The following is a 14,261-nucleotide window of genomic DNA, read 5'->3' on the forward strand; positions in this document are numbered from 1 at the left end:
TACCTAGATTCTCCAAATATTAACATTTTACCATATTTGCTTTATCTTTTTCTTTCTCTTCAAATAATGCATTTTTTCCCTGAACTGTTTAATTAAAGTTGCAGACATCATTCACCTTTATCCCTCTACTTTTAGTGGGTATTTCCTAAGAACAAGAAAATTCTCTTACATAAAACACAAATAATCAGAACCAGGAAATTAATATTAAATTTTTATGGCTATCTAATTTAGACTTTGTTCAGATTCTTTCAATTGGCTCAACAGTGTCCTTTATACAAAGAAAAAGAAAACCCTGATTATTTGCTGTATTCACTTGTTGTGTCTCTGTAGTCCCCTTTAACCTAGAATATTTCCTTAATCTTATTATTCATGACTGGCATTTTTGAATACAGGTCAGTTATTTTCTAAAATGTATATCAATTTGGGTTTGCCTGATGTTTTCTCATAATTAGATTCAGGCTGTGCATTATGGTAGTAATACCACAGAAGTGTCAAGGTGTTTTCTCTGCTTCTAATCAGGAGTTTCATGATACTGATCTCTCCAATTACTGGCAATGTTAACTTTGATCACTTCCAAAAAATACATTTACTTATTTTTTTTTGAGGATTTTAAGTAATCTCTACAACCAACATGGGGCTCGAACCCACAACCCTGTGATCAAGAATTGCATGCTCCATCAATTGAGCTAGCCTTGTGCCCCTTAACTTTGATTGCTTGATTAAAGAAGTATCTGTTAAGTTCTACTGTAAAATTATCTTTTGTAATTAATACATATTTTATGGGGAGATACATTGAGACTACATAAATTATCCTATTATTCCTCAAACTTCTACCCACTAGTTTTAGTATCCAAATGCAGTCAATATTTCTATATTGACCTTGTATCTAGTGAGCATGGTGAATTTACTTACTAATCCTAATTGTTTATCTCTAGATTCTTTTGGATTTCCTACATACGGTCATGTCCTTTCCAACCATTTGTTTTTCTTGTCTTACTGCACTAGCTGGGACATATACTGTTAAACAGCAATGGAAAGAATGAGCATCCATATATTGTCTCCAGTCTCCGGAAAAAGGGATTTCAGTGCTTCAACACTTTAGTGTGATTTTTCTAGAACATTTTATAGAAATCTTTTTCATGTTAATGAAGTTCCCTTCTGTTACACATTTTCTGATGGTTATTCCCATCATGAATAGGCTTTTCATTTTATCATATGGCTTTTCTGTGCCTATTAAAATAGTCACATGAATTTTCTCCTTTATTCTGTTAATGTCATGACTCATACTGATTGTTTTTCACTACTAAGCTAGGCCTACTTCACATTCCTGGCCTAAAACCAATTGTGGTTATCATGTATTCTCCTTGTTAATACATCGCTAGATTCTATTTGGTAAGATTTGTTTAGATTTTTGCATTCACAGTCATGAGAGAGAACTGATTTATAATTGACCTTTATTGTAATGTTCCTTGTCAGATTTTGGGATCAAGGGTATGGTACCTTCATTAAAGGAGTTGGGAATTTTTTTTTTCTATTCTGTGGAATAGTTTATGTGGATTGATGTTTCTTCATCCTTAAATATATGGTAGCATTCACCAGTGAAGCCATCTGAACCTGGCGTTTCTTTGTTTTAAATTCTGAATTACAAATTCACTTTATTATATATAGTACTATTCATTTTTACTATTTCCTCTTTTGCCGGTTTTGGTAAGTTGTATTTTTCTAGGAATTTGTCTATTTCATCTAAGTTGTCAAATTTATTAGCAAAAAGTTCTTCATAATATCCTTTCCTTATCTCCTTAATGCCTGTATGATCTATAATGATGTCCCATACACTGTTTTGTCTTGCTAATTGTTGGTGAGATAATGTGGCAGCTGAACGACAACTGAAGTATGTTTGATTTTACAGAATGAATGACAAATGATATCCCAAATTCTCAAAGTCATGTAAAAGGCAAAAAGAAATAGGTCCATACATATTAGCATTTTTCCTAAGACTAAAGCAAGATTTTTCTCCATATTTAGAGATACTATTCCTGTCTGGATATGCAGTGTATTTTTGTTTGTTTTTTCTTTTCTTTTCTCAAAATAAATAGCCCTAGGTGCTAGAGGTTTTGGGTTTTAGTCCCAGTTCTGGCCCTGATCAGGCAAAAGAGCTGCAGGTATCATTTTCTTCCCTGAACCTCCACTGCCTCATCTATAAAGTGGAGGTGTTTAGATTAGATGAATTGTGTGTGTGTGTGTGTGTGTGTGTGTGTGTGTGTGTGTGTGTGTGTGTGTGTTTTAAGTAAACTCTACCCCCACTGTGGGGCTTGAACTTATAACCCTGAAGTCAAGTTTCAAGCTCTACCGACTGAGCCAGCCAGCCACCCTGCAACTGGTTATTTTTTAAGGATGCATGAGGTACCTGGGTGGCTCAGTCAGGTTAGTGTCTGACTCTTGATTTCGACTTAGGTCATGATCTCATAGTTTGTGAGTTCGAGCCCCATGTCAGGCTCTGTGCTGACAGAATGGAGCCTGCTTGGGATTCTGTCCCTCTCCCTCTCTCTCAAAATAAATTTTTTAAAAATTAAAAAAAATAAAGGGTGCTCAATACATAAAAGGCTGTTGGCTAGGGCCAACTCTATGTACTAAAACTTGAGAAGGTAAGACTAATTAGGACTGTGAATCATATTTGTCATGCACTGTATAATTTCAAAGCATTTTCACATTATCTCATTTGTTCTTTTCTATATTTCCCTTCAAAATAAACAAGACAAGCATCTGAGCTATATGAATAGGCTCATTCAGGCCTCTACAGCTTGAAGCGGGCTGATTCCCTAGGCCTGGCAAACTCATGTTCATTTTTGATGTTATTTAAAACATTTCCTACTTTATAAATGTTTCCCTATATAATGTTTCCCCTGCAAGCAGAATTAGGCTTTTTATTATTTGTTTTCCTGTAACATTTGGTTATAATAACTACTTAGAACACTTTATATTGCTGGTCAAGAATTACTGTTATATCTCTTCTTCCCCCACCAATTTTGACCTTGGGAGTAGATACCGCATCTTCCTCACTTCTGAATCATCAAATGCTTGACACAAAGCATCAATGCTTGTTGAACAAATAAACTATACATCATATTGCTGAGGAGAGAAAAAAAGGCTTTTTATCTCCCTGTGTAAAAGCCTACATGATCTGAGCCTCTGCTATCTCTCTGACCTCATTATCCTATTCTCCCAAACTCTTTTTTAGCTCAGTCTCACTGCTGTTCCTCAGAAATGTCAAATACACTGTTAGGTCAAGGTCTTTGCACTTGCTGGTCTCTTTGCCTGTAGTAGTCTTTCCTTATCTCATTATCTCAATTCCTTTAGGTTTTGGCTCCAAGGTCACCTTATCATGGTGACCTTCCCCAGTTTACCCTATAAAAATAACAATGCTTCTGTCCTACACCAGCATACTATCCTTATCTCTTATTATTTTTCCCTATAGCATGTATTATCACTTGACAAATATACATTACTCATGTTTTCAATTGTCTTCTCTCACTAGAATATAAACTTCATGAAAGCAGGGTCTTTGTTAAGTTGCTATATCTCTGGCACCTCGGACAGTATCTGGCACATACTGGATTAAATAAGTATTTGCTGAATTAATGTAATACATTAAAAACAATGTTAATCTGAAAAATGGCAACAGTGGCAACTTGGCTTCCAGATGATTTAGCCCTTTTTAACTCCTACCCAAAAATATTAATACATTGTGAATACTAGTATATTAAAAAGATTACTGTTCTAAGAGTCAGAACACATTCCCTTTCAATAAATAACTGTTAAGGAAACTCTACCGGATACTTGGGATCCGTAGGATCGTAGGAGCTCAAAATTAGATGACAGGGTTGTTTTGTTTTGTTTTTGCACAGGGGTCATGCTAATCTTCTTTGTATTGTTCCAATTTTAGTATAAAAATTTTTTAATGTTCTTTTTTGAGAAAGAGAGAGAGCAAGTGGGGGAGGGGCAGAGAGAGACAGACATACAGAATCCAAAGCAGGCTCCAGGCTCTGCGCTTTCAGCACAGAGCCTAACTGCAAGATCATGAGCTGAGCTGAAGTCAGATGGTTAATCAACTGAGCCACCCAGGCACCCCCCAACTTTAATAGATATGCTGGTGAACTGAGCACAGATGACATGGGTTTCAATCCCACTTCTGTTACAGCTACCAACACAATGACTCTAGCTAACTCGTTTTTAATTTCTCCTGTTTCCTCTACTACAAACAAAATTAGTCTGACAATTGTCATTGACATTAGAAGATATAATAATTGACTACAAATGTAAAATCTTGTTCATAATCTGTAATTTATAGGTTATTAAAATTAATAGATGGATTGCAGCCATACTTACCCTATAGGTAAAAACTGATACAGAATAAGATGAACCTTTCTCTGTTCTTGCCAGAAATGCCTGAAGACCAAAGGTATCCATGGAATGATAGCTGTGGGACGAATTATGAAGGCAAGTGCCACTAGGGATGAGTACTTGACACTATAAGCAAAGAAAATGTGTTGTAGGAAACAAGTTTAGAAGTGATCTACAATTTATGCTGTAATATAACATTTTTTTTTAAATAAGCATTTTCCTTTCGGTATAAATAGCTATGTGAACTTGGGTACGTTACTTATACTTCCTGACTCTTTAATTTTTCTTATCCATTAAAAAAGGTAATATCTAAGGTCTTTTCCAGCTCTGTTAACCTAATTCTAGTTCTTTAAGTTAAGAAGTTATTCTGTGTCTTAATGTTGGTCTTGTTTGCTGAAATGTATACCAACTTTTAGCTATACAACTCTGTCAATTGCTTTCATGATGGAAAAATGATCAAGTCTCTCTTAAGGAGATAAAGTCATACAAAACCATTCTCTTCAAAAATGCATTTAAGGAAACATTAGGATTATTTAGGCAATAATGGGCTTCTGAGTACATAGTGATTTTGTTTTGAAAGTAAGCTAATTTCATCCTAATGAAAGATATGTATGTATAATTGATAAAAACCCTACTATATAAGCCTCTAAGAGCATGGATAGACATGTGAATTTTTATTATTAGGACTTCTCTCAAAACCTGACTAACGGAGACTAATAATTTAATTGTGAGGACTACAGACAGTAGATTATTACATGGAAATAGACTTAGCCCTGGAAATAGACTTAGCCCTGCTTAAAATTTAAAGCAGGGAAAACAAAACAACTTTTTGGTACCTTTATATATCTATTAACTAATAAGTAGCTATAGAGAAATTTCTGATGTTGGTGAGAATATAAAAGCAGGGATTTCAAACTCAAATGCTTACAGAGACCACATAAGTAATAAAAATGAGTGATGCAGACTGTGGGGAGGCTCTGATACATGGAGGAATCCTGGCCCAAAATGTTGCTGGGCCTCTCATTTTTTCAAAATAAACCAGAAATCCAGATTTTATGCAAGATCTCGCAATTTTAAAATGTTGCCGAGTAGTTTCTTCAAAAAACAAAACAAAAACCACTGTGCAGGTGAATAAAACATAAGTTGGTTTGTTTTGCATACATCCTGATGCAACCTCTGCTATAATGAAACTACCAACAGCATCCCCGGGTATACAACTGTAGTCCTAACCTCACTCCAAACTTTCACACTGTATCTCTTACTTTTTTTCTGAGTATTTCTACACAGATCTCTACTGGCACTCAAAATCAAAGTGTCTGAAATAAGCCCCAAACCTTCTCTGAAAATTGTTGAGTGTCTAATATTTAATAGTATCACTCAGTTTCTCAGTCTTAAAATTTTAGAGGCCCTTAAATATCAGCATCTCACCCCACACATCCACTTTGTTTCCTTTCCATTCCTATAATTTTACTTCAAGTTCTGTCACTTGTCTGGAATATTTTCATAGTTGCTGTTTTCCTTCCTCCCTCCCTCCCTCCCTCCTTCCCTCCCTTCCTTTGTATTGCCCCCCAAATATTCCTTTACTTAATTAACATCGTCATCAGCAACATTTACTGAGCACTTACTTTGTAAGAGGCCATGTGCTATATACTTTATATAGATTCTCACTGAATTCTAACGACAGATGTTTTATTGTTATCATTTTATAGAAATCAGTGCTTAGGTATTCTCACACCATGCTTAAATCTTTCATTTATAGTAATTGCACTTTATTAAAAAAATTTTGGGGCGCCTGGGTGGCTCAGTCAGTTAAGCGGCTGACCTCGGCTCAGGTCATGATCTCACAGTTTGTGAGTTTGAGCCCCACGTGGGGCTCGGGGCTGACAGCTCAGAGCCTGAAGCCTGTATCTCCCTCTCTCTGCCTTCCCCTGCTCGTGCTCTGTCTCTCTCTCAAAAATAAATAAATGTTAAAATTTAAAAAAAAATTTTTTTAAGTTAATTTATTTTTGAGAGACAGAGAGGGAGGGAGAGAGAATGCCAAGCAGGGTCCACACTGTCAGTGAGGAGTCCTATGCGGGGCTCAAACTCCCCAACTGTGAGATCATGACCTGAGCCAAAGTTGGATGCCTAACCAACTGAGCCACCCAGGTGCCCCTATAATAACTGCATTTTTAAAGGAGTTTGCAAAATGTCATATATTTCTAAGGCCAGGAATAGTAACTGTTGTGTTCATCCAGGGAGGAATGCTTATGCAGTGGTCATCTGTGCTACATCACCTTCCATTCTTGACTTAATCAGGGGAGGGCGTCTGAACCCTGGCAGCCAATCTAAGTCAGGCTAGTGTGAAAGTATGTCCAAATAGGGATAATACATTTAGCAGACCTAATCAGATTTTCTCAAATTGAATGTATATAAAGTTGGACAATTGGTAGTGAGGACAGAAATGGAAACTAGCTAAACTTAAAATTAGACAACGAAGACTGATTCACAGACTGGGCTATAAAGGCATAACAGAACAGACTTTTCCTCAAAACTACCTTGGATTCTACAAAATTCATTCATTTCATTTATGTGGCTGAGTATTCTATAATTTTATTCCATGGCTGGCTACAAGGTGCCTCTTTTCCTTATTTTTATTTTCAGCCTCATAATAAAGCTCTAGTGGTATAAGTAAACTTAACTGAATGCCTCTTCTTGCAGTCAAGAGTCTAATGCAGAAACTATCTTAGTTGATTTGATTTTCCCAACAACCTTTTTATATAGGAAAAATGGATACTAGTTTTTTAATCATATCAAATTCTGGCTTTCTCTCAGTATATCCTAAATACTGGTACCTCAAGAAAATTCTTTCTAAATCGGATTTGGCTATATCATGTTTTCAAAAGGCTTCAATATTCAATAGTTCCTTACAACCTACAGAAAAAAGTCGAAATTCTGGAGAAGGGCAAAGTCCCATTTCTGTCTCATCCCTTATTCTTCTCTTCTCACTAGATAAGCGGGAACACTAGTGTGTGTGCTAGTATGGACAGCCTTCCCACAGTAAGATAAAACCCTTTTATAGCTCTGTGTTTTCCCTTTGCTTGGCATTTGCTTCCCCTGTTTATATAAGCCCAAATCAGTCCCATATATTTTCTTTAATTTACTTCTCAAAACTGAGTTATAGCTGATATACAGTATTATTAGTTTCAAGTGTACAATATAGTGATTTGACATTTATATATATTATAAAATGCTTACCACAATAAGCGAAGTTACCATCTGTTACCATACAAAGTTATTACAACACTACTGACTATATTCTCAATGCTATGCTTTATATCTTCATGATTTGTTTACTTTATAGATGGAAGTTTGTACTTCATAATCCCCTTCACATGTTTTGCCCATCCAGTCACCCCTCCTTCCATCTGGCAACCATGAGTTTGTCCCATGTATCTGTGAGTCTGTTTGTGTTAAGTTTGTTCATTTGGTTTTTTAGGTTCCACTTTTAAGTGAAATCATATGATATTTATCTTTCTCTATCCGACTTATCTCACTAATATTCTCTATGTCCATCCATGTTGTTGCAGATGGCAAGATTTCTTTCTTTTTTATGGCCAAGTAATATTGCTGTGTGTGTGTGTGTGTGTGTGTGTGTGCGCGCGCGCGCGTGCGTGCACGCCAAACGTTCTTTATCCGTTAATCTATTGATGGATACTTAGGTTGCTTCCGTATCTTGCCTAGTAAATAATGCTGCAGTAAACATAGGTGTGCATATTAATGTTTTCATTTTCTTTGGGTAAATACCCAGATGTGGAATTGCTGGACTATATGTGTGGTATTTTATTTTTAATTTTCGGAGGAACTTCCATACTGTTTCCCATAGTGGCTGCAACAATTTACATTCCTGTCAACAATGCATGAGGGATCCCTTTTCTCCAATCCAAGCCAGCACTTGTTATTTTTTGTCTATTTGATATAGTCATTCTGAAAGGTGTGAAGTGATACCTCATTGTGGTTTTGATTTGCATTTCCCTGATGGTTAGTTATGTTGAGCATCTTTCATGTGTTTCTTGCCCATCTATAGGTCTTCTTTGGGAAAATGTCTATTTAGGTCTTCTGCCCATTTCTTAATTCGATTTTTTTTAATTGTAGGAGTTCTTTATGTATTTTGGACATTAACCCCTTACAAGATACATCATTCGCAAATATCTTCTCCCATTCAGTAGGTTGCCTTTACATTTTGTTGATGGTTTCCTTTGGTGTGCAAAAAAGCTTTTTATTTCCACATAGTCCCAATAGCTTATTTTTGCTTTTGCTGCTCTTGCCTGGGGAGATAAATCTAAAAATATATTGCTAAAACTGGCATCCAGGAGTTTAAAACATGTTTTCTTTTGGGAGTTTTATGGTTTCAGGTCTTACATTTACGTCTTTAGTCTATTTTAAGTTTATTTTTTGGTATATGGTTTGAAAAAAATGGTCAAGTTTCAGTCTTTTCCATGTAACTATCAAGTTTTCCTAACACTACTTATTGAAGAGACTGTCTTTTCCCCATTGTATATTCTTGCCTAGCTTTGTCATAGATTAATTGACCACAGAAATGAGAGTTTATTTCTGGGCTTTCTATTCTTTTTTTCCTTTCTTTCTTAGAGAGAGCAAAATGGGGGAGGGACAGAGGGAGAGAGAGAATCTCAAGCAGGCTCCATGCCCAGTGCAGAGCCTGATACAGGGAGGCTCATGACCTGAGATGAAATCAAGTCAGATGCTTAATCTACTGAGCCACCCAGGCACTGGGCTCTCTATTCTGATCCACTGACCTGTGTTTTTATTTTGGTGCCAATACCATACTTTATTTAAAAAATAATAAAATAGTATAACTTTGTAGTATAGTTTGAAATCTGGGAGTGATACTTACTGCTTTGTTCTTTCTCAAGATTGCTTTGGCTATTCAGGGTTTTTTTTCTGTGGTTCCATACAAATTTTAGGGTTATTTATTTCTGAGAAAAATGCTATTGCTTTGGGTAATATGAACATTTTAATAATATTCATTTTCCAGTTCATGAACAAGGTATATCTTTCCATTTACTTGTGTCATCTTCAATTTCTTTCATGAATATCTTATAGTTTTAAGAGTACAGGTCTTTCACTTCCTTGGTTAAATTTATTCCTAGGTATTTTTTAAATGCATTTATAAATGGGATAATTTTTTAAATTTCTCTTTCTGCTAATTTGTTAATAGTGTATAGAAACACAACAGATTTCTGTGTATTAATTCTGTATCCTCTAACTTTACTGACTTTATTTATTAACCCTAATAGTTTGGGGGGGGGGTGTATGTGTGTGTAGTGTTTATGGTTTTTGACATGTAGTTTATTATCTGCAGTAGTGAGTTTTATGTCTTCCATACCAATTTGGATGCCTTTTCTTTTTCTTGGTCTGGTTTCTGTGGCTAGGACTTCCAGTACTACGTGGAATAACAGTGGTTAGGTTGGGCACCCTTGTTCTGTTCCTGATCTTAGAAGAAAACCTTTAACTATTCACCACTGAGTATGCTTTGAGCTGTGGGTTTGTCATATATGGATTTTATTATGTTAAGGTGTGTTCCCTCTGTATTCATTTTGTTGTGAGTTTTTGTCATAAATGGATGTTGAATTTTGTCAAAAATTTTTTTTAATTTTAAAGTTTATTTATCTTGAAAGAGAGAGAGTGTGTAAGCAGGGGAGAGGCAGAGGCAGATGGAGAAAGAGGGAATCCCAAGCAGGCTCTGTGCTGCCAGCATAGAGTCTGGTGCAGGACTCAAACACACATAACCATGAGATCATGACCTGAGCTGAAACTAAGAGACAGATGCTTAACTGACTGAGCACCTTGTCAAATGCTTTTTAACCTTCATTTTGTTAATGTGGCATATATATCATGTTGATTTGTAGATACTGATCCTTGCATCTCTGGAATAAATTCCACTTGACTGTGGTGAATGATAACTTTTAATGTATTGAATTCAGTTTGCTAATATTTTGTTGAAGATTTTTGCATCTATATTCATTAGGAATATTGGCCTGTAATATTCTTCTCCTTCTATTTTTTTAGCGTCTGTCTAATTTTGTTATCAGGGTAAGGCTAGCCTCATAATGAATGAACTTAGAAGTGTTCCTTCATCTTCAATTTTTAAGAACAGTTTGAGGATAAGTAGTGATTTTTCTTTAAAAGTTTTGTAGAATTTGTTTGTGAAGCATCTGATCTTGGACTTTTATTGGTTGGGAGTTATTTTGATTACTGATTCAATTTCATTAATAGAGATGTCTGTTCAGATTTTCTCTTTCTTCCTAATTCAGTCTTGAAAGATTATAGGTTTCCAAATTTATCCATTTCTTCTAAGTTGTCCAATTTGTTGGCATATAATTTTTGTAGTAGTCTTTTATAATCCTTTATATTTCAGAGGTGTTAACTGTAACTTCTCCTGTTTCATTTTTTAATAATAGTTTTAAGTTTATTTGTTTTGAAAAAGAGAGAGCGAGCATGCTCACACAGCAGGGGCAGGGAGAGAGAGAATTTGAAGCAGGTTCCACACTCTCAACATGGAGCCTGATATGGGGTTTGAACTCAAGAACCAAGAGATCATGACCTAAGCTGAAATCAAGAGTTGGATGCTTAACCAGCTGAGCCACTCAGGCACCTCCTTTTAAAGAATCAGCTGTAGACTGCACTGATCTTTTCTATTTTTTGTCTATTTTCATTGTGATTTTTATTATTTTCTTCTACTAACCTTGGGTTTTCTTTGTTCTTTTTCTACTTCATTTAAATATAAGGTTAGATTGTTTGAGATTTTTCTTATTTCTTGAGGTAGGCCTGTTTTGCTATAAACTTCCTTCTTAAAACTGCTTCTGTTGCATTCTAAAGATTTTAGAATGTTGTGTTTCCATTTTTATTCATCTCAGTATTTTATTCCCTCTTTGATTTCTTTGTTGACCTACTGCTTGTTTAGTAGCATGTTTTTGGCCCTCATGTTTTTTTCCATTTTTAAAAAAATTGTCATTGATTTGTAGTGTTATTCTGTTGTGAGCAGAAAGGATGCTTGGTAAGATTTCAGTCTTCTTAAATTTATTAAGACTTATTTTTTAGCCTAATATGTGATCTATTCTGGAGAATATTCCATATGCACTTCAAAAAAATATGTATTCTGGTGTTTGAAGATGAACTATTCCATTTCTGTCAAGCCCATCTGATTTAATATGTCATTAAAGCTATTGTTTCCTTATTTTCTGTCTGGACGATCTAGTCACTGTTGTAAGTGGGGTATTAAAATCTCTTCCTCCTACTATATTTCTTCTTTTAAATTTGTTAATATTTGCTTTATATATTTAGATGCTGCTGTGTTGGATTCATATTTAGAATTGTTATATCATCTTGTTGATCCCTTTATCCTTACGTAATGTCCTTGTCTCTTATTACAGTCTTTGTGTTAAAGTTTATTTTTGTCTAAGTATTACCACCCCAATTTTTTCTTCACCTTCATTTGCATGGAATATTTGCATTCATCACTTTCAGTATGTATCTTTTGGTCTGAATTGAGTCTCCTCTATGCAGCATATAGATTGGTCTTTTTTTTTTTTTTTTAAATCCATCCAGTCACTTTATATCTTTTGGTTGGAACATTTAGTTCCTTTACGTTTAATGTAATTATTGACAGATATGTACTTATTGTCATTTTCTTAACTGTTTATTGTTTGTTTTTGTAGCTCTCTGTTCCTTTCCTCTTCTCTTATGATTTGATGACTTTTATAGTGTTGTTTGGATTCCTTTCAACTTTTTTTGTGTATCTATTATTGATTTTTAGTGCCATGAGGTATAACACTTTATGTATACAACAGTTTATTTAAGTTGATGGTTGCTTAAGTTTGAACACATTCTAAAAGCACAGTACAGTATCCTCTGCATGATTATGTATTTTATGTCATATTTTACATGTTTTTATTTTTGTATCCCTTAACTAGTTATTATAGCTGTGGTTGATTTTACTAATATTGTCTTTTTATTTTTATAGAATAAAAAATAATTATTATCTTTAATTTTTATACCAGCTTTAAGTGATTGATCTACTTTTACTGTATTTTGCTTTTGCAGTGAAATTTTTCTTTCATAATTTTCTTACTCTTAGTTAGGGGCTTTTCTGCTTAAAGGATTTCCTTTTGCATTTCTTATAACACTGGTATAATGGTAATGAACTTGAAACTTTTGTTAGTCTGGAAAACTTTTTATCTCTCCTTTAATTCTTAGTGGGTAGAGCATTCTTGGTTATAGGTTTTTTCATTTCAGCTCTTCGAATATATCATGCCAGTCTCTCTGGCTTGCAAAGTTCTGGTAAAAAATCAGCTAATAGTTGCATGGGTGTTTTGTTGCATGTAAGTAGTTGCTTTTCTCTTGCTGTTTTTAACATTCTCTAACTTTTTGGCATCTTCATTATTATGTGTCTTGTTTTGGACCTCTTTAGGTTCATCTTTGTGGCTCTCTGTGCTTTCCGGACCTGGATATCAGATTCCTCCCCCAGGTTTGGGAAGTTTTCAGCTATTTTCTCTTCAGATAAAGTTTCTACCCCTTTCTCTCTCTTCTTCTGGGACCCATATAATGCAAATGTTTATCTGCTTGATGTTGTCCTAGTGTCCCTTAACCTATCCTCATTTTTAAAAATTCATCTTCCTTTAGTTCTTCTGTTTGGATGATTCCCACTACCCTGTCTTCCAGGTTGCTCTTCTGCATCCTCTAATCTGCTGTTGATTCCCTCTAGTGTATATTTCATTTCAGTTATTGTATTGTATTGTAAAAAACTGATTGGTCCTTTTTTATATTTTCTATCTCCTTAAGTTTTCACTGAGTTCATCCACTCTTCTTAGTTGAGTAGCATCTTTATGACTATTACTTTGAATTCTTTATCAGGTAGATTACTTGTCTCCATTTAGTTTAGTTTTTTCTCCCCCTGAGGTTTTGTCTTGTTTTCATTTAGAACATACTGCTCTATGTCATTTTATCCGACTCTCTGTTTTTATTTCTTGGTTTTAGGTAGGTTAGCTATGTGTCCTGTGTTGAAGGTAGTGTCCCATTGGCCTAGAAGTACAATTCTCCCTGGTCACCAGAACCAGGCATTCCAGGGGTATCCTCTTTATGGGCTGTGTGACCTCCTATTATGATTAGGTGACAAATGCTGTGGATGTGCTGGTGGGCAGGCTAGCCTTGGCACATCTGGCCGAGAGGTCTGGCTGTGGCTGCTGTGGACATGCTGATGGATGGCATTAGGCCTCAGCGTAGATGGCTCTGAAGCCCAGCTACAACTGGTATGGGTATGCTGGTGAGTAGGGCCGTCCCCCCCATCACCATCCCAGGGCTGGAGTCACTGTGAAGGGGTGCCATTCCCAACAGAGGCTGGCCCCTGGGTAGGAGCTGCTTTGGAGGGGCACCTGCCAGGATGGGTGGGTTGGGTGGGAGAGGTCTGCAGGGGAATGCCATGGTGGGATGAGCTTTGCTAGCAAGGTAGATGGAAGTATCAAACTGTTACTTGCCAGTGTTGGGCTAGCTGGGCTGAAGGTAGACAAGAAAAATAGTGTCTATTGGCACTTCTTTTCCTGAGGAAAGTGCCCAGCCTCTCCAGTACACACCCTAAAATTTGTCAATAAATTTTATGTCTGGTCAGGTGATTTTCAGACTGCTGTCTCTTTGCTGGTTCTTGGATCAAGTGTTACTGTCTGTAGGCCCTTTAACAGCAGAGTTGAGGTTTCCTATGGGCCTCGGAATCTTCTGGAGTTAAACTCTACCAATTATAAAAGCAGACATTATAGGGACTCATATTCCTGATGTGGATTCCCAAGCAGGCGGGGGGGGGGGGTCCT

General features: G+C 35.9%; 1 protein-coding gene and 1 pseudogene across 1 annotated transcript in view; both read right to left on the reverse strand.

Annotated features, from left to right (window-relative positions):
• PIGB (phosphatidylinositol glycan anchor biosynthesis class B) overlaps window positions 1–14,261 on the reverse strand; it is a 37,954-nt gene that overhangs the window by 13,846 nt on the left and 9,847 nt on the right. The window contains exon 6 of the mRNA XM_077748255.1: window positions 4,387–4,527. Within this exon, the coding sequence (XP_077604381.1) occupies window positions 4,387–4,527 (141 nt within the window). The remainder of the gene's footprint in view (window positions 1–4,386; window positions 4,528–14,261) is intronic.
• On the reverse strand, window positions 3,865–3,954 carry LOC144219148 (U6 spliceosomal RNA; annotated as a pseudogene).

This window comes from Crocuta crocuta, unplaced genomic scaffold (genome assembly GCF_008692635.1).
Source record: "Crocuta crocuta isolate KB4526 unplaced genomic scaffold, BGI_CrCroc_1.0 scaffold130, whole genome shotgun sequence".
Lineage (NCBI taxonomy): Eukaryota > Metazoa > Chordata > Mammalia > Carnivora > Hyaenidae > Crocuta > Crocuta crocuta.